We start from the raw sequence: 20,458 nt of genomic DNA, 5'->3' as shown, positions 1-20,458 counted from the left end.
TTGGATATATTTCGGTGTAAATAAAGATCCGAACCAGTGTATGACGCCACAGAGATGGAAGGAAGAGAATAAGTAGTGAACCGAAACCGCTGTGACTAGATGTTCTTTGAACACAGCACAAGTAGGTCAAGGACACATGATGCGTGCTGCTGAAGGTTTATCACAAGCAAAGATGTACAGAAAATAAACAATCTAACACATAAAAATCGATAGACAGAGGGCTATTAACAAACATCAAACATATCTTTAAAAGACAGCGTGACCTGACTTCACCGTAGGGGGTAAATGCTTAGAAACATGTTTAATGAACACAAATTCTCACAATACAATATTACAATAAGGGGCGAGAGTAGCGAAGGAGCAAAACTAAACTAATTGCATGTTAAATATAGTCTCAGGGCAGAGCGCTTATGACCCAATGACAGTCGTAATCCATCTCTCCCCATCATGTGATCTTCCAAGTAAAACAGTCACAGGCCTCAGAGCACTACCTTGCAACCCCATTCTAGCACTGAGATTTTAAATTCTCATTGGCTTTGCTTCAAGAACAGGGAACTCTAAATCAGGGACATATCGGAAAAACGAATAGCAGAAGAAAAAAGTTAAATCATGAATGCAATAAACACACATTAGACTAAATGAAGTTTTCAATATGGCACTGATCAACAAACACATTAATTCTGATCACCACTATTGCATAACTATGGGTTTATGTCTTGACTTATATTTAAAATATGATGGTTAGACTACATAAATAAATGGCATTATAAACAACAAATTAAGGGACCATTACAATCTTAAACCTCAGGAGTGACGTATAGTCATCTTACAGCAATGTGAAGACAGTTTTTCATGTACAAATATTAATGTTGTTCTGCTCAAAAGTGAATGTGAACTTGTTTTCTTTGCAGTATTTGAGGTCTGAAAAAATAAGAGCATATTTTCTCCAGTTTTAATTTTCTGCAAATACATGCAAATAGAAAGAATATTTTCACTTGAAATTTGGGACACATATTGTTAGTTCAGTCACAGAATAGAACTAAAATTATAATTTTACCTAAACACATGCCTATAAATCGTAAATATAGAAACAAATGAAAATGTTGTTTGAAATGGTGTGTTTTTTTTTCCACGGCTGTATATTCCAAATTAAGTATATATACTGAACACAGCCTTAAAGTGGTATTCAAAACTCAACTCAAAAATGTAGTCATTATTTGCTCACCCTTGTGTTATTCAAAAACCCTAATGGCTCTGTTTAAACTGTGATCTTTTAAAAAATGATTTTTTCTGTTCTTCTGCTTACGATGTTTAAGAATTGTTACATCTTTGCTTAAACTAACTCTCAGTGTAGGAGTATAAGCAAACAACACAGTTTACTCCTTTACTCCTGTGTTGCTGATATGTTCTGTATATTGTCACGCATTATTAAAAATTAAGCTCTTAAACTGCTTTAGCTATGCAGTTTAGGCACAGAGAAGGCATGCGGAGAGAAGAGGCAGAGGTCATGATATTCATAAAATAACAGACTAAATTGCATATTAAATTTATTTAGTATTTTATGAAGGTTTTGTGTACTTTTGAAGCTTGAGAAGAGATGGTCAGTTTCACTTCAAGATGAATGAACAAAAGGACAAATTTCTTTCGCAAAGAAACAAAGAAAGTCATTGTGAATTACACGACTCAAGGGTTTACAAATAAGGAGAATTTTCTTTTTTGGGCAAACAAACATTTTAACATCATGCACACTCACATTATTCCAGCGTGTATACAGACATGCTCAAATTTGTTGGTACCCATACAGCTCATTGAAATAATGCTTCTTTCCTTCTGAAGAGTGATGAAATTACAAGCTATTGTATCATGTATGCTTGCATGCCTTTGGTATGTCATAGAATAAAGCAAAGAAGCTGTGGAAAGAGATGAATTATAGCTTATTCTACAGAGATATTCTAAAATGGCCTGGACACATTTGTTTGTTACCCGTTAGAAAAGATAATACATCATTATTATAGTGATATTTCAAACTCATTAGTTTCTTTTAATAAGTATCACACATGTTTTCAATCTTTTTATCAGTCATTCTGCCTATTTAAACGGAGAAAAGTAGTCACTGTGCTGTTTGGTATCATTGTATGCACCACACTGAACATTGACCAGAGAAAGCAAAGGATAGAGTTGTCTGAGGAGCTCAGAAAGAAAATAATAGACAAGCATGGTAAAGGTAAAGGCTACAAGACAAGCAGCGCGATGTTCCTGTGACAAAAGTTGCAAATGTTTTTTAAGAAGTATAGGTCCATGGAATTGTAGCCAACCTCCCTGGGCGTGGTCGCAAGACGAAAATCGACCCCAGATTGAACAGAAGGATAGTGCTAATGGTAGAAAAAGGATAACTGCCAAAGAGAACATCTTGAAAGATAAAAAGAAAAAAACAAGATTGTTTTTTGCTAAAATTCATATTGACCAGCCACAATTTTTTTTCAAGAGCTGTTCATCCTCACTCGAGATGGAAATAACAGCCATGTTCAATCAGTACAACAGCAGTCTTGCAAAAATATAACCCACTTGACAATACAGACAACTTAACCTGTTAACTGTAGGAGACCATTTTGACCCTACACATGAAAACGCATGTTGGAACTAAAATGACGGAAACTCATGAATTCTTTGGAATACAGACTTACGGTTGGTCTCGTTAGAAAAAAGAAAAGTGTATGATTATTGTCACACACACACAAAAAAATTAAAGGTATCTTGGGAGGTTTATTGTAAAGAAAAAAATAAGTTTATTTTTTGCTTTGATAAAATCATACATTAAAAAAATTCGGGTTGCAAAAGGATAACAAAAAATCTAAGCACACTCTTTATAAAAAATAATATTTTTTTCTCCCTACAGAAATTGTTTAAAAAAACACCAAATAAATCTGCATTCTAGAGTCTAAGACCTTTCCAATGATATATAGTTTGTCATGATTCGATTAGAAATCACATGCACAATATTGACGCAAACTTAGGTGTCCCGTATACGGAACGGGTGACGGTTTACAGGCTACGCTTTGATATTAAAGTACAAATAATGACCAAGACCAAATGGTGTCCAAGATGGTACTTGTAAAAGGTGTACCTAAAAAAAGTAGCACTTAATAACAAAATTATGTTGCTAAAAATAAGATGTGGACAGTAGAAAAAGTTGGCAGAGTGAGTACAAATCAAAATTACCGAAATGGCCGGGAAGCAGGAAAAAAACATTGTTGAGCCCCAGAGATCCTAAAATTTTCATTCCAAAAATGAACAAACTTTTATATTTAAATATAACAGGTTTAAAAGTGCTAAAATACACGCAGAAAGACATAAAATTTTCCTATTCTAAACGATTGACTTAAATGGCGCAGCAAAACATTTGAGCCTTGAATAGTGAGCTGCATATTTTAGGGCATCATTAATCAAACAAATAATTAATGGAGGGGGCAAAAGTTGTGCTAGTCTTCAAAACAGACATCAAGCATTCTGACTTTAAACGTTCTTCCATTTCTGTCTCTCTGTCTGGGACCCAGGGCAAAAAGACACTCATTACTCCTAATACCTTATAGCAATCAAGATGAAAAGCAAAAAACAGCGGCACGAGCCGGGTAAACTTTATTAAACTTCATTAAAGTCAAAGTCGGGGATCATGGCTGTAATGGTCACTCTCAGTGGAGGGCGAGCAGCGTAAATCATCTCAAAGGCTTTTTTCCAGTTTAATGGCTGGGTAATTTATACTTTGATGTCGTTTGAGTGTAGCTATCACTGTCTAAGGGCTGTTTATTCTGTTTATGAGGCCTAAATAATTCCTGGCTCTTTTTACCCACAGACCCTAAGCAACAATTAACAAGTGCGGACATCTCCAGCACAGACAGATGCATAATGAGAAAGAAAGAGCAAGTGGAAAAAAAGCACCGGAGGCGGGGGTAGATTACAAATGGGGGGATGTTCACAGTGCAAATGATACCACAGTAAATGCGCTCTTGCATCGCTACAAAACAAGATATTTTAATCTCAATGCAGCCGGCACTCAGCTTTATTTGCCGCAGCAATGGACTGAATTGCTCAATTGAAATTGAAATTTCTCTCCGGAGTGCAATCCGGACCTGTTCTTGACCATGGGTGCGGGTGGGCTCACTGTTATTAAACACGGGCATTCATGGGTGCCTTCATGCTGGTTTTAATTTGCTATTAACAGTCTGCACATATGTCCCCGGGGCGAGGAAAAAGATCTGTGTCGAAATGTGCACACTATTACAGTCAGACGGTAATGATCACGGTTTGTGTGCTTTCATGCTAAGCGACATTGTGGAGTGCTCTCTGCACAAACACGGAGAGTAACTCTATTTGGACTCCTTGTCCCCTTGAACAGGCAGAATGTGAAGGAGAGCTTCTGACTGTGAGAAGCACTTGAAAATCCGAGTGCGGCCCACCGCTGCTCCGTAGCAGCCGCCGACGGCAATTAAGAAGGCCGAAAACTACAGGCCGCAATAAGGTAATTATCCATTAGCAGATCATTGCAACACTTACGAGCGCAACCTTCACAAGCACAATCATCCTAATATGGTCAGTAAAATGGCAGCTTGCCATTTTCTTCCAGCGTGTACACGTTGCCGCGGCCTATCCTTAATTGTTGGCCATCAACAGTTATTTAGCTTGCCGCCCCGCATAACAGCTTGATAAAGAAGCCAAGCTTAATTACAGCTCGAGCTTTCTGACCCGCTCTTCTCGCTGCAAACAATAAATAAAGCAAGGTTAAGTGCAAACGAAGTCGGAAAAAGGAAGAAACGAGGAGAGCGCGCACGGGGCCTGTGCTTCCGCAATCACACAGACAGTCGGTAATGTTCGTCTCGGGCAAGTGGAGATCAAAGACACCCCCCGAACCCGACATCGTAGGGCTTTTTTCCTTTTTCCCTCCTGAAAGCATGAGTTTGGCTGGCCCAAGTTTACTTAGCGCTCGCTGCAATGAGCATGACAGGGATCATGGCTAACCCCGAAGGACAGGTGCTGCGTGGCTGGAAAGAGAGCAGCTCCCTCGTGGTCCTTGCAGGTCACTTCCAAGCAGTACGTTAGCGCGAGTGCCGCAGCAGAAGGCCCTTAACAGGGAGTGTTGGCTGCTAGCCTGTAATTAGCTTGGACAGCTCAGGCTCAGAGAGAGGGAGCGAGGCAGCCAGGCTACATCATAATGAGCTCAGCTGGGATTAGGAGGACAGGCAATGGGCTAGGTGGGGGCAAGAAAAGAGTGAGCCCTCCTGTACGAGCGAGCCGGGGGTAGAGATCAAGAAGGGGAGGGCCAGGCCGCGCTGGCTGCCAGGGTTAGACCCCTCAGCAAAGGATGGGCCAAATGAGGCCTGGCAAGGAGTGGGCCAAGGCGGCCTAATGAAGCGCGACAACTCCAGCAGACGAGATCAGCAGTAATTAACACACACACGCACATGGACTGTCATTGAATGTACCCCCTGAAAATCTCAAGGGAGCGAACCTCAAGTCAGAAATGTCAGTGTATTTAGCTGCTATAAATATCTGTAGCTGCACCGAGCGTCTGCATGCGAGTCTTATTTTCATTAGATGGCTTAAAAAAAAAATACTTTTATCATACTTTTATCATAAATACTTGTCATTTTCTAGTAACACTTCACATTCAATGACAATGGGTTCAATATACTTCCACACAGTTCCTATTACCTACTTAAAACATGTTCAACAAACACACACAAAAGTTACACATACACAGCACGGCAGTGTCTTTGTGAACTTATTTTGAAATGTGAATTCACAGTCGAAGGACAGCTAATGATCTTGTGTGGAATCCTGCCGGGTGCTAAAAATGACTAGATAAAAAGGACACTGTGATACACTGGCTGACAGCTCAACAGGACCTGACAAAACGACACACACTTACTTGTCAGCGAGAAGCTTCTTGTTTTCATCCTTACAGAGCACCAGCTCGTTCCACAGTTCATCGCTGTCCTGCTGTAGTTGTGTCTTGCCTCTTAGCCTACACAAGTTTAACACAACAAAAATAGACATATTTAAACTATTTACTTCATTAGAAAGTGATTATCGTTAAGTTTTTCCATGGCTGTATATTTGATTATATATTTGATTTATTTTTATGTCCTTGCCATTTCATTGATCATTGTAATGGTAACAAAATTGACCCATCAGTGTTTGTTTAGACCATTTGTTCCCCCATGATACACTCATATATTGATTAATTCACAAAAAGAAAGATTATGTGAAATGAGATTCTTAAAAGTGACTTTGTTTGTAGTTGTTTAATAGTGTTTTTGCAAGCTCTTTGCTTTTACACTACATTAAAAAGATAAGACACCAAACAACATAAGGTCTCTCAGTTTAAACAGTCCCTTCCACACCCTACAAAACTGCACAAGTAGCACAACTCAACAACACAAATACTATTTAAACCCTCAGATCCTTTCCCCTCATAACGTCCTTGAACTTACGGTACATCACAGTGCCTCTGGGTACTGTGGGAGCAGCCCTACATCATGTGAAAACATTCCCCCTCAGAAGCCACATCTCACCTAACAGCTTAACAAGCAGCAGCCCTGAGATCTTCTGTCTTAATCCGTTGTGAAATTCAGTGTTTAGGCTGTGAATGGTCTCCTGAAGGACATAATCGCAAACTAGAGCTCAGAGAAAAGGCTTCTCCATTCCCCTCAAGCCCGCTTCACCTTCTCTGCACATCTTGCTTCATTACACGGCCGAGAAGTAAACTGCGAGAACTTTTCGGAAAGGCAGTGGCTAATTGCTTTCATTCGGTGTATCTGTTTATGAGTGCAACTTTGATCAGCGTGCCGATGTTTTAATAAGTTTTAATTTTATTTACTCATCCCAGTGCTCCCAGTCTGATTTAGAAATAGGAAAATTCCTTCTGGAGGTAAAGAGTGTATGTTTTTGCGCTTTCCTAATGGTGCTAGAGAAAATCATGAGTGACGTGGTGAGTTACACAGGGCTGCGGCATTCTAATGAGATGTTAGTTTGCAGCGGAGAGCCGAAACTCCTGCTGGAGTCCATTTTCGCTCCTGCTAATATATATGTAATAATGCTAACTGCTCCAGTATATCCAGACCGGACCATCAGTAATAGTTCTGCAGCCTGAAGATGGTGGCTAGCTAACAGATTTATCAGCCTTATTTGCATAATTGTTAGAAAAACTAGTGCAAACAGCAGGTAAGCAAAACAGCCACGCTTATTTGGCACTAGCAATTCGAATAGTTTGGAATTTTACGGTGACCTGCTCTAAACTTTTTGATAGGCGCATATTTGCACGAGGACACAAATTGTTGTCTACGGTGATACATTCAAACTGTGCTATTGTTCTTATGCAGGCAGGCTTCGCGTTGATTGGCTGTCATAATGATGCATTGCAATACATGACAGGGAATCGGTGAGAAAGGTCAGAGGAACTTGTTTAACCGATCACCCCTCTTCCGCATCTAAGCAGTGAGTGAGAGGTGGCAAAATTTCAGCATCAACAGTCGATAGTTGTGACATCCCCTATCATTATCTATGTGTTTTGGGTTACTAAGTAGGCAGCTGGCCTTAGCAATGGGTGGGTAAATATCAAGCTCTGTATGGAATATAAATGTCCCAATAACAACAGACTGGAGAGCTTAATAAAACAAGAGCTCTTCAGGAGAGTAAGTGTTATTTTTCTCTTATCAAAACTAAGAGAGAGGAGATTATCAGAGACTCTTTCTCTAACAATCGAACACACACACACACACGGCAGAGGTGGGTAAATTCACACTCCTTTCACACGGGATCACATTGCACTGCTGTTTTCTTTAATTAACCCAAAGAGAGCAAAGCTGACAAGGTCAACACTTGCATCCCATGTGGATACTCAACATACGCTTCCATTAGATACGTTTAAAAGGCTTGCAAAAAGAAAGGGGAAAATGTTAAGGGGGTTGGGGAAATTGTTATGACATTTTGCCGCTTCTAGGGGTTTAGGTTAAAACCAAAGACTCGGAGGAGGAAATCAAAACCTTTTCTTTCAATATTTTTTCACAGATTTCCTCCTTTTTGCTATTCTGCTGATATGCACAGTAACCTTGGCCTTTTCAGGATGAAGCACGTTTCTCAAAGAGGCAATGCCTGTACCACGTTTCATAGAGATGAAAGGAAAAACGACAAGAGAAAACATACTGTAAAAACTCAGTTTTTTTTAACCTGACCATTGCCTGTAGTCATACCATGAAAAACACACTTAATGACAACATTTATAGTGTTCAATCTGCAAATGTGACTTTTTAAACAGTAAGCGCTTACAAATCATGCGTTTCTTCAGCTTCCTTCAGCTGCTTCGTCACTGTCCTGTAGTTGGTCTGAATGACACGTAAACGGTCATGATGTTTGGTGTGGGCTCTTCGCAGATCCTCGTTCTCTTTAATCTGCAGGGGATGAAAACAGGTTTACATATGCGCAATAACGAATCTACAGACGCTCTATTGTAAACAAAGATACATCTAATAAGAGTGTAAATATCAAATAGCTATTAAAATATGGTTGACCTTCGCTAATTCTACCAGAACGCCCATCTTTCTTGCGATTTATTGTGTCAAAACATTGTAGCGGACAGCAGGCAGATGGCATCCCAGGCCGCCCACTTCACAGCAGTGTCCCTTTCAACTGCTGGAGTGCAAAGTGTTGTGAAGGTTACATTGGACTCTTACTTCCTCCTCTGTGTATTAGCACAAAAGAAGTACTTTTGGCATCAGATAAGACATGTCTTACAGAACATGTTCACTGATGTGGAAGAAATAAGCTCAATACAACACAAAACACCAGAGGTCTGCTGTATTTGGGTGCGTCTGTAAAATGTGCAGCGGGTATGGTATACTCTCAGTTGTTTTCCCAACTGTCAGTTAACTCAACATATATGCATAGAGTGTACATGCAAATAGGCAGTTCATTAATAAATTAGTCCTATGGTGTTTAGAAAAAAACTAACAATAAAGTCAATGTCGTTAAAAATATTTTATTTAAAAATCTGATTGAAAAGAAAATAACGTATAGGCATAAAAAAAGATATTGTTCTAATGGTGTACTACTGTATGTTAAAGAGTGTAACCCCAATATAGAAAAGCCACCTTGCAATATCTTCATAAGGAGACGATAATAATGTCTTTACAGACACACTTTGTGTGCTAGCGAGGCAGAAGACACAAACACATTAGGGATCACATTAGGGATGCAGTGATGTTTTTTGTGCTCATAATAAAATCAATAAATACCTACACAAATTGATGAACTCTAAAAAAGAATGTAGGATGCTTCTTGAAAGCATTTGGCAGATGTTGTTTGCCGAGAACAGTGGCTGATGTTTTTATCTGACGATAGTAAAGCTTCTTTCCGGAAGCATTGGTTGCGTCTGCTCATTCAGTTTGTTAGGGGACTGTCACAACTCAGTGCACTTTTTAAAATTATAGTTCAACCAAAATTGAAAATTCTGTTACCATTAACTCACCTTCTTGACATTACAAACCTGTTTGGCTTTCTTTTTTCTACAGAATACTACAGAAGATATTTTGAAGGGAGTTGTTTGACGAACAGTAATGTCACCAATTCACCTGCGTTGGTTTTGTGTCCATACAATAGAAGTGAATGGATGCCGCCACTGTAAGGTTACCAACTTTCTTCATAATATCTTCTGTTGCGATCTTTTATGTTCTCTAATCGAAAAGCACATTAATTTTTTTTAATAAAGCCAGCTAACTGAAAGTGCATGAGCCAACTCAATAAACATCATAAAACGCAACAGATCTTTAGAAAAGACAAAGGTTTATGATATTTTATATATAGACACACATCGCTAGCCAGGGTCCTTACCAGTACCCGAACCCGTATACACACTATACTGTTTCACAACCGAGGGAGCTAGGATCTGATTGAGGTACACCCAACAACATCCTGGTTCTAGATTTACAGCCATGAGAAGACACAAGTTAAAACCCCCACAACAATCATCAGATCCCATGAGCAAACCTTCCCATTAAGGTACCCTCAGTGGCATGTTCCAGATTGTTAAGGACCTTCTGCACTGGGCCTGACTCTGATGAATCCTCAGGGCTCTAGATTTTCAGGCAAATGAAACGAAATTTCGTTAGAAGTCGCACCGGTGCGACTGCAAAATTGCCCACTCTTTTTGATTATGTGCTGCCATTTTCTATTGCATATGGGAAACACCAAAAGCCAAACGCTGAAAGTGGGACAAAATAGCACTAGCTGATTAAACAGCACTGCAAAAGTGAATTATCTGCACAACCAAATGGACAACGCAATGTGCCCGCCTAGACACTGCCGACGGAGTGTACTTGCGGACCGTACTCATCTGGGCAATGCAGACCAATTAGAAAGGCGTTGTGTAAACCAGTAAGGAAGCGTGGTGCAGCTCATTTGAATTAGACACAGAATATTCCCTTACAAACCTCTGTGGGAATCCCACATACGGAGTCGTGTGGGCTTCCCATAGAGGTTCAGAGAATAAGCTAGCTCAAATCATATAAACATCCCCGACATTCTAAACAGCAATGAAGACAAAAAAGGAGAAAATATTTTTGAACAAACATAAATTAGAAGTCTTTTCAATGCACCTTACAATACTGTGGTAACAACAGTGTTTTGAAATAAACATTCTATTTTTAAACCTAATACTATTCATAGGCCTTTCATTCTATAACAGTACATTTTGTATGATTCTGATGTATGATTTCAGAATGAATAATCATTCATACAAATACATTTCCATAACTGTTTCATTTTTTATCTTCATTCATTTTAAAAAAGCTATTAAGTTCAAACGGGTAATCCATTGTTCTATCTGTAGAACACAAAAAGTCGGAGTTCAACTGCGCACTTAAAAAAGCACATAATACACGTCCCGGGTCTTTTCAAGCCATGCATCTTACATTATCCAAGTAACGGTTTCATCTTTATTATGTTATCATGTCTTTCTTTGCTTTGATTATAGTGACGAATCTTAAATATTCCTAAAAAGTTGAAAAAATAAAATTTACATGATTTGTTGAACAACCCTCTGGATCTCTTCATATCCTTTAAGAGCTGTTTTGTCATTGCGTCTTCTGGGAAAAAGGCACTAATAAGCATTTCTACGCCAACCTGGCACCTGTAACATTACAGTGGCCTGACATTTCGCCCCTTCAGCCAATAGGAAAGCCCGGCTTCTCTAACCACTTAAACCACCCAGCAGGAGAAACGCCTCAGTGAGCTGGGTCGTTCCCCAAATGTCCGTAAATATTGGTCTCTGCCTCATAGCTATTTGAAGAAAAAAAATGGGGGGGTGGCGGGAGTCTACCAAAGATTACATGGGACTTTTCAGGGGTGAACATATAGATTTTCCTGACAAGACGGCCCTCTATTATTCTGACCTTAGCCGAGGCAAACCCTGCCAGAGACAGCAAGCGCACCTTTCAGCTTGAGTGGCCAGGGCCAGGAGACTTGACGAAAGGCTTTCTGAAAGGGAGGAAAGCTTGTTTACCGCTGCTATGACACGGCAGCCCTGCTGGGCGGGAAATGCAGGGCCCTGAACCCTGTTATTATTAACAAGGACAAAGAGAACAAGCCAGCCCCAGTCTGCCTGCCAATGTGACAAGTATGGATTTACTGCTCAGAAATTCACAAGAGGACATTCAGCCTTCAAACCCAAACTGAAAGAGAAAGACACCGAATATGAGACGGCAAAGCAAAACAAAGCAGAGCGCTAATGAAGGGCTGCTTAGATTGAGTGCTCGACAATTCACGTCTGAGTGACACCGTGGAATACGGGGGCTGTTTATAGTGCCCGCACACACATTCACCTGGGCATCAAAATCGATACGAGCCAGCACAACCTTCTTCCGTGTGCAGAGGGTGAGGACTTTCTCACAGCTGGAACCGCCGACTGCCACTGAGCGTTACAAACTTACAAAGTTTTGACAGACAAAAGGATAGACTAGATTAGTTTACCTGAGATGAAAAGTCAAAAGAGAGACATGGATGATTGGTTAGTGAAGAGCGAGGGTTCTTCAGCAGTCTCCCCTCCCGCTGCCTCATTGCCTCTGCAGACACTGGATGTGTGTGCGCGCGCTGATGATGAAGTACTGAGGTCAGGTAGAGGGCAGTGGTCAGAGGACAACAGCAGTCTCCACCTGGCATGAGCTTCTTCATGTCTAAACTTTGCCAGGCTACAGCTGAGACACACGTATGCAAATACACACACTATCATTCACCCATGAGCTGAAAGGCTGCCAGTGTATGAGACCTTGTGTGCACTGTTTCTACAGGACATTAACTCAGCTCTGCCGTAATTGTGTTTGGTAATAATAGAGCCATCAGGCACAAGGGTGGAAAGACCTCTCTCTCAGGGGGGAGGCGAGGAATGTCGCTAACATGTTCACGCAAGGACATCAATCTCCTAAGAGGTCTTCAAAGAGAATGGCAAAGGCAGAAAAAAGGCAGCGTTTAGTCTTCACCTTAAGCGCGAGCAAATCCTGCAGTCGCTGAACCTTTTGCTCTTGTGTGGCTGTTCCATCCGCGCTGCTCCTGCCACTTGGAGACGAAGATGTGGATCCCTGATAAACACACAAGGAAATCGAGATAATCAACAGAAATGAACTGGCATCTTTTAAACAATATTACAGGCAATTTAGCAATTCTTAAAAAGGGAGTGAGCGACAGGCCCACACACATACCCGCGAACCGCGTCATGCACGCACGCTCTCAGAAACTTAACTGGGGCCACGGGCTGAATCGGGAGGAAGAGTGCTCACGGCATGCAGCTGAAAAGGTTCTCTGTGCTGGGACCTAATGAGCATGTTCATTTCCATTTACATTGTTTCTTTGACAATAATGATGTCCCATTAGGGGAGACTAAAGGGTTATAGAGTGAGAAACGCGCCAGGCCTCATTACCAAAGGTGGGGAGGGAGGCGCCTTTAATTGCTCTATCAGGGCCCGGAGTTACACTTGATAGGACAACAGAAGCAGACTTTGGGGAGAAAGAAAAGAGAGAGTAGGAAGAAAGAGATAGAAAGAAGTGGGCTCTTTCTGAAGTACCTAAACCAGAAAATCTCGGTCTGCTCTGCGAAGAAAGGCCAGATGGTGGATCAACTGTGAAAGAGTAAAACTACGAAATGGCAGACGTCCCATTACAGTTGAGGAATGGAGATCTTCGGGGGGAGGTTAAAAACTCTTAATCTTGAGCAGAAAAATCATTCTTCTGAGACTTGAAAAGATCCTTTAAAAGCTGATAAGCTTTTTACTAGGCTGCTGACGTATATAACTAACTCGAGTCACTTGTCTTGGAGCTCTTAGTCCAGATGGATCAGCCTATTGAAGTGTTCAATCATGTCATTGCCGACATACTGTAGTTGAACCTTTCTCTGACACATGTCCCAAAACCAGTCTTAACATTCACAGCATTCACAGGAACAACAATGTCCTACATATCAAAGACCTCAAATCAGCAAGGATTAGCAATTGAGTGAAATGGAAGCTTACAAAGGAAAAGAAATCAATAACGGCTGAATATGGAGAACAAAGAAACGGCCCAACAGTCAGGAAACTAGTGGCATAGCCTTAGTCTCCTCGTACTGCATAGACCCACATGAGTGACACAGTTAAGTGCTTTTCCAGATTACAGGCCCTGTCATGACTGTGAGTGTGTTAAAGGGAGAGTAAACTATCAGCATTAATGTGATGTTTGATACGAGGAGGCCAAGTATGTCAGTTTGAGAAAAGAGCTTTTTTATTACGTAGGTCACTGTCAGCTAGACATGACCAAACTTATTTAATAAAACAATCTCTGCCGCCAGCTAAAATATGTCTGTACACGTAGGCTTGAGTTTATGTCCTCACAAGTAATACATTGCACCACTTGATCTTCTAAAAAGATTCTATGGGGCGATATTAAAAAACTGTATAAAAAAACATTAGGATCAGACTGATGGGAAAATTCTGTGCGTCTAGGTTTTAGTCAAGCATGAATCCTGTAGTGAGGGCTTTGGAAGTCAAATGATATTATCTTTAAAGAAAAAGTGACTGGGAGGACTACTTTAATATGCTCACACTTTGACTAAAGAGGGTGTAGAGCCTGGCAAAATGTAACGGGTAACAACATTAGCACCTTTTAAATGAAAAATTTAACCCTTGTTTATTTAAAGGAGTACTCCTCCCAAAAATGAAAATTCTGTCATCATTTACTTACCCTCAAGTCGTTTCAAACCTGTATACATGTCTTTGTTCTGATGAACACAAAAAAAAAGATATTTGGAAAAATATTAGCAACTGACATTTCTGGGGCATCATTTACTATGAAAATCAATGATGTCCCAGAAATGTAAGTTGATAACATGTTTCCAAATATCCTTCTCTATGTTAATCAGAACAACCTGGGGGGTGACAAGTCTCCCTTTAATAAGTGGGCACGCAGGTCAAAGGTATTACAAAATGCACTGCAACGAGGTCAGTTAAGATGTTTATACAAAGAAAAACATATTGTCGCTGTCCTTCAAAAACCTTGGATGTCCAAATTTTTTCCAAAAATGGAAAAAACATTGACAACACATGTATTTGAATGTTTGAAAAAGTTTAACAAACTTTTTATTAAAACAAACATAAAGAGTGATAATAATAATGATATGTGGCAAAAAAATTAAAAACCCAAAATATGGAGATTTCAGAAGGTTTCAGAAGGACAGCAGCCATATTTAACATTGTATATGTTAGCAACAGCTGTAGTTTTGATCACCTTTATTGTATTGTTTGGACATTTTCAGTGTATAGTGGTATTGAAGAATTACCGATTGTGGCCAATTCTTCTTCTTAACAATCATCTTTTGTAGAAAAGAAATTTAAAAGAGTATGAAGTCTCTCAACTACCATATAAGCGTAATGTGAAACTGTATTTTTGGATGTACCTGCTGTGTCTTTAGGTCTCTGGTGGTTCTAGTGTCCACCGACAGCTGCTCTTCGAGTGCATGCAAGTGGGGTGAAGATGGATTACCCTCCTTGCGGCCAGCCTCCTGAAAACACATTTCACATTTAGGAGACAAGGGAGAGCTCGTCAACATCCAATGAGAAGACATTTAACTAATTAAAACCTAAGACATTTAATATAGAAGTTTTCATCTAGATATGTTTGTGAATAATCAATGCTCAAACAAATGTCTGACTATATGTTCATTTGCAGGTGAATGAGTCCGCAGTTCAGCTGGAAGGTTGCATGTCATGTCACATCCACGTTGCAAATGCGCACACTTTGCTTGCTGGTAAAAATGAAGAAGGACCAGGATAATCAGTGGAGGAATGGATTTCTGAAGTACATGACAACAGTTCATCTGACTGTCTCCATGTATCACTGGAACCGACAATCACCGCAAGTCTTAACGTGACCAGGACAGCAGTGTTCGAAATAATTTCCAGATAAAAAATTCTATATTATTTTTAGGATTTTTACAGTTATGAATTAACCCTTATGACAACCCCAGAGAGGATATTGTTGTTCTTATGTGCTTTTTCACTCTGGGGGCATAAAAACAATAGCTTTTATAATAAAATGCTCAGATATTGACAAGTAGAAAATAATATCATGTTTATTACAGTGCTCCTTGACACTAAGTAAATAATTGGACACATAATCATTTGAAATATTTAAGTAAAATAGCTCATTTGTAACAACTTCAAACCTGGCATGAGAAAAGAGACATTGGAGTAATACACTAAAGCTGGAATATTTAGCTTTAAAAAACTAAAATCTAATCTCATTTGTTTTTCAACACATGCAAAGAAAATTACATAAAAAAAATGCAATTGTAAGTTTCAAACAGAGATGGCAACAGAGAGGCAAAAGGTACGGATTGCAACTTTAAATGGTGTGTTGCGACCCAATTCACATTCTATCCGTCCTTAATAGTGTTCAAAAATAGAATTAGTATGTCCAAAATCATAGTACGCTGAAATGAGTTTTCTCAAAGTCCCCGGATGGTCTACGGTTTCCGGTGAAAATTCGAAGTCTGAATCCATGGACACTTAATGGCCGATGTTACTGATGCTTGTCAAACCTATTGAGTGTGAGTAAATTATGGCAGAATATTCGTTTTTAGTTTGGACTACAAAAGCGTGCATTCACAGTAAGGGTCCTTACACCAATAAGACCCAAAACACTAATAAGACAAACAGTTCTTACGAAAACACCAATCAGAAGGAAGCACAAAAACATGGAGTGGCCTCCAAGATGGCATGCCGAGTACAGTATGGAAGATTAAGTTCCCCAGACAACAGGACATTAATTTGATTTAAATAGAAAAATATCAAGAAATAAACCTCACAGGAACACAAGATGATAAGAAATCCTTGGGCACCAATGGCAATGAGCTACAGTATATGTCAGGCAAACCTAACATCACATTACACCACACGGAGAACAAAATTTCTAAAGGGAATAGGGGTGATGACAATATTAGGCATTGGGGATGCTGTTCTGTAGCAAGGACAGTAAAGATATATTTAAAAAAAAAAGACAGAGCTAACTGCAGAAAAAAATCAGGAGTTAATTAAGCTGCAATCTCCAGGAGCGTCGGGACAATTAATCTTCCATCAAGGCAAAGACCCAAAACATACTGCAAAAGCCCAGGGGCACCTTAATGCATGGGCTTACATGGGCAGTAGCCCAGGAGTCCGCAGAATTTAGGGGGGGGCATGGGGTGTACTGGAGGGGAGTTTGGGTTTTGAGAGGAGTGGGTTAAAAAAATTGTTTATGTATTTACAACAAAGATATGTAATTTGTCTCCGTTCTGATAACATACAAATATAATACGCCTCTACTTAACATTTGCAATTCCCAAAACGAATAGGCTAAATGCATTAAAAATTAACTACCCGTTGGAAAATGTGACATCACTGCACATGTAATCATAAAAAACAATTAGTTTTTGCATTTGTGAACATTAAAATGGTCTCCACTAATTCCTCCAGATCCTGCCTGTAACAAATGCGAGTGATGACAGCGAGTGGTCATTTGTAGCTGTCAGTGGTAATAAAACAGATCTGCTGAGAGATAATAAAATAAAGAGATCTGTAATGGGCCAGGAGCTGACACGCTTCCTGTACTTCCTGTACTGGATTTCTCTGGGGATGGCTTTGTCTGCGTGCTTAGAGGTTTTAGGCATTGCTGATAACACTATATTTTGTCATACACCTATTCCAGACACTCTCTAAAAGTTATGATCATGTTTCTCACGCTCTAGTTTTATTTAATCAGTTGATATCAATCTTAAGATGTCTAGTGAATGAGGTGTCAGTGATTGTTGCTTGAGCGTTGCGCATCACTGTGCCACATGTAACATGCAGTAAAAAAAAACATATGGTCACGTATTCTTAAATAGGAAACGTCCAAGTGCGGCCATATGGAGAACAAATGGACACAGACAGAGTCGTACTTGACCGAAGTTATTTCTGCAGCAAGAAAGGCTGGGGCAATTCCAGTGTTATGGATGTGACAGTCATTTTCAGTCAAAACGTAAAATAGAAATTCTCAGAAAATATATTTATTACAAATATATTGAATCATCCCCTCATGATAAAATGTCCTTATTGCATATGCGTTGTAGGAGTTTCTCGTCAGATGCAAACTTTATGGGAAGAGAGTATTTAAATAAATCACACAAGGCGATTTACTATAAGGTTTGTGTTTGTCATACTGGTATTTGCGGCATTATTTAACTCCCCAAAAAGCACCTCCTAAACCCTGTCCCAGAGATGTGCGGGTGAGCTCTAACATCACCTGAATCCGTTTTTAAAAAGAAATCACCCATGTTAGCTGCTCAGATGGAGGGATGGGGATCTGTGTCATGCGTTTGCATTCCTTTATTAGTAGATTATTGAGCAAGACCTTTCCTTCCTTTGTGTATAGAAAACTTGATCTGAAAACGTTAATCCATGTTTCTCACATGTTCCCAACAATAAGTTCAAGCCTGTGACAACGGGTAATTACTGCCAACAGACAAGTAGGCCTTGGCACCTGTGTTTGTCTCTAAAAGCTAGATAATGAAAAAACAACAGCTCTGTCATCACCTTTGGGTTCCTGATTGCATTATCAAAACTACAGCCGGGTTTGGCATCTGGGCGTGACCTTGTTAACTGCCAGGGTAATTAAGTTTAACCAATTGGGAGAGGGGATGATAAATTATTAGCAGGTAGATTTTGTTCACATTTTATTAAATTGGTCTGCCAAAAGGGTCGGCCAAATTATCTGGGGCCTCATTTGTTGGAGGCCGGCCACATTGGCGCATCTGTTACAATTATTTATAATTTCAAACAGTTGAAAACCAACACAGTTCGGCATCAGCCGCATAAAGCAATTTACAAATGATCTGATGAGGGAGTGTTTGAGCCTTTCCCCCCTCATTTCTAGCCAGCAGGGAAAATGAAGGGGGAAGGAGAAAAAGGGTGAGAGAAAGAGAGAGTGGAAAAGAGATGGAGAGATAGAGAACAGCGTGCTGTAATTACAGAACACGATTAGGTTCTTCTGGGAGGTTTGCTGGCACTGGTGGTCTCAGTGTAGAAGCAGAGGGAACATATGGAGGGGCTCTCCCCGAGGCCCATGACCCGTCTGCTGGCAGAGCTACGCGCTGCATCTGAATTAGACTGCTCTACACATGTACTATTTCCGCCACAACAACAAATCCGATCACTGTTAATTATGAAGCGCCTATAATCAGGTTCTCAACCGTATGAAGCCCTTAGATGAGAGCCACTGTGAGTTGCCAGTAAAAGCGTTCCCAGCACGCTTCTCCCCTGAAACACCTCGACCTGGTTGTGTGCCGGAGCGCAGACGCGAGCGGTGATGCGGGTCAGGGTCGTATTCGAGCAGGACTGCACTTCTAACTGCTGATCAGAGCCCCCCGCAGATGGACAGGGACTTTACGGGAGTGAATAAGTGACTGGTTGGGCCTTTAACACATGGCTGGGGTTTATTAATGAGTCTCAGTACACACACTGCTGATCTAATGAAAGCACTTGAGTACAAGAGTTCATATCATTACAGTCGAAAACATTCAAAACATCATCCGACAAAGTGTTTTATGACAACCAGAAGCATCATTGCCTTTTGAAAGCAAGCAGCGTCTTGATCAAGCTAATCTCAAATATGTCTAAACATGACAAGATTTCATAAACCTTTGGATGTATTACAACACTAATCATTTCTCTTCATCATACGGTTTAGAAGCACAGCGCGGTCACAGCGTATGTATTAAAAAGAGAAAAAAATCAACATCTTAAAATCTCCTGATAGTTTTAACTGCCAAGAAAAATATGGTCCTAATAAAGGTAGAAACTATGGAAAGACTCCACAAAGCTACATTCCCAACAACAACGAATAGTTCTAATAGCGGAAAAAGCGTGGATCTTGTGACCAGTTGGTATTCTGTTATGAATTCTTCCTTACGTCACGTGCCATTTAATAAGAGGTTTTATTAACAAACAAAAAAATGTTTACATAAGCATTACTGATATTATCCATTCAGACAATTAATGGTTGATTTTATCCCACAATTAAAGACCCCTCTGACGTCAAACAACTCACCCTTAATTGTATAACTGGCATGAACCTGCAAAAATTAGCCAACAGTTGCCAGTACTCACAGCAGTCATTTGGTTAAAGATGATTTAAGAGTGAAATTGTACAACATTAAACCCAGTTTTGATTCTTTGTTTAAACGTGCAGGCTCATCCATCACCAGGGCTCAACAATAAAGATGTTTTTTTTCCTTCTGGCCCATTTGGGCCATTAGCTCGAATTTTTACTTGCCCTGCCAACAATTCTTGCCAGTTTATTTTTTCTTTTCTGGGTTTGCTTCAGTTAATGTTTTGTCTTTTATTCCTAGGCTTCTATATACCAAAATTTACTAGTTTTTTATTTGCTAAAATTAAAACATAAAAATAAATCTGCATGACAGCCGTGAATGGAAAGTTTTAATAAATAAACATAAATAAATGGGTTAAAAAAGAATATCACATATGGCAAGTTGAACATCCCTGTTTTCCTTCTGAAACCTGATATCTCCATATATCATCATTTTTGCCATAAATCATAATCCCTCTTTATGTTTGTCACTGGGTTTAGAAAATATCTAAACAAATATAAAAAATTGGATGTTGACTTTAACAACACAGTATTTATTCATTTAAAATGTACATTGGTAGCAACGATATGTATGAGTTAAGCCACTATAACATGCAAACCATTACTATTATCTTCTCTTAGGAGACAGTAATACAGCAAAAAAAAAACAATGCAAATTGTCCAATTTAACGTTCGGTATGAGTACAATCCAATATAATATTAACAAATACATCAACTAGAACTAATAATATAGCCTAAAAGCTGACACTTCACCTATTTTTGA

At 39.7% G+C, this 20,458-nt stretch overlaps 1 protein-coding gene across 3 annotated transcripts in view; it reads right to left on the bottom strand.

Moving 5' to 3' along the window:
- cntln (centlein, centrosomal protein) overlaps positions 1-20,458 on the bottom strand; it is a 69,318-nt gene that overhangs the window by 33,021 nt on the left and 15,839 nt on the right. For all 3 annotated transcript variants that reach the window (XM_056763852.1, XM_056763862.1, XM_056763870.1), the window contains exons 10-13: positions 14,969-15,073; positions 12,525-12,623; positions 8,323-8,444; positions 5,924-6,019 (exon numbers count right to left, since the gene is read on the bottom strand). In XM_056763852.1, coding sequence (XP_056619830.1) covers positions 5,924-6,019; positions 8,323-8,444; positions 12,525-12,623; positions 14,969-15,073 — 422 coding nt within the window. The remainder of the gene's footprint in view (positions 1-5,923; positions 6,020-8,322; positions 8,445-12,524; positions 12,624-14,968; positions 15,074-20,458) is intronic.

The sequence above is a fragment of the Triplophysa dalaica genome, chromosome 2 (genome assembly GCF_015846415.1).
Source record: "Triplophysa dalaica isolate WHDGS20190420 chromosome 2, ASM1584641v1, whole genome shotgun sequence".
Lineage (NCBI taxonomy): Eukaryota > Metazoa > Chordata > Actinopteri > Cypriniformes > Nemacheilidae > Triplophysa > Triplophysa dalaica.
The sequence above is the reverse complement of the archived record's forward strand: the minus strand, read 5'-3'. Positions and strand labels throughout refer to the sequence as shown.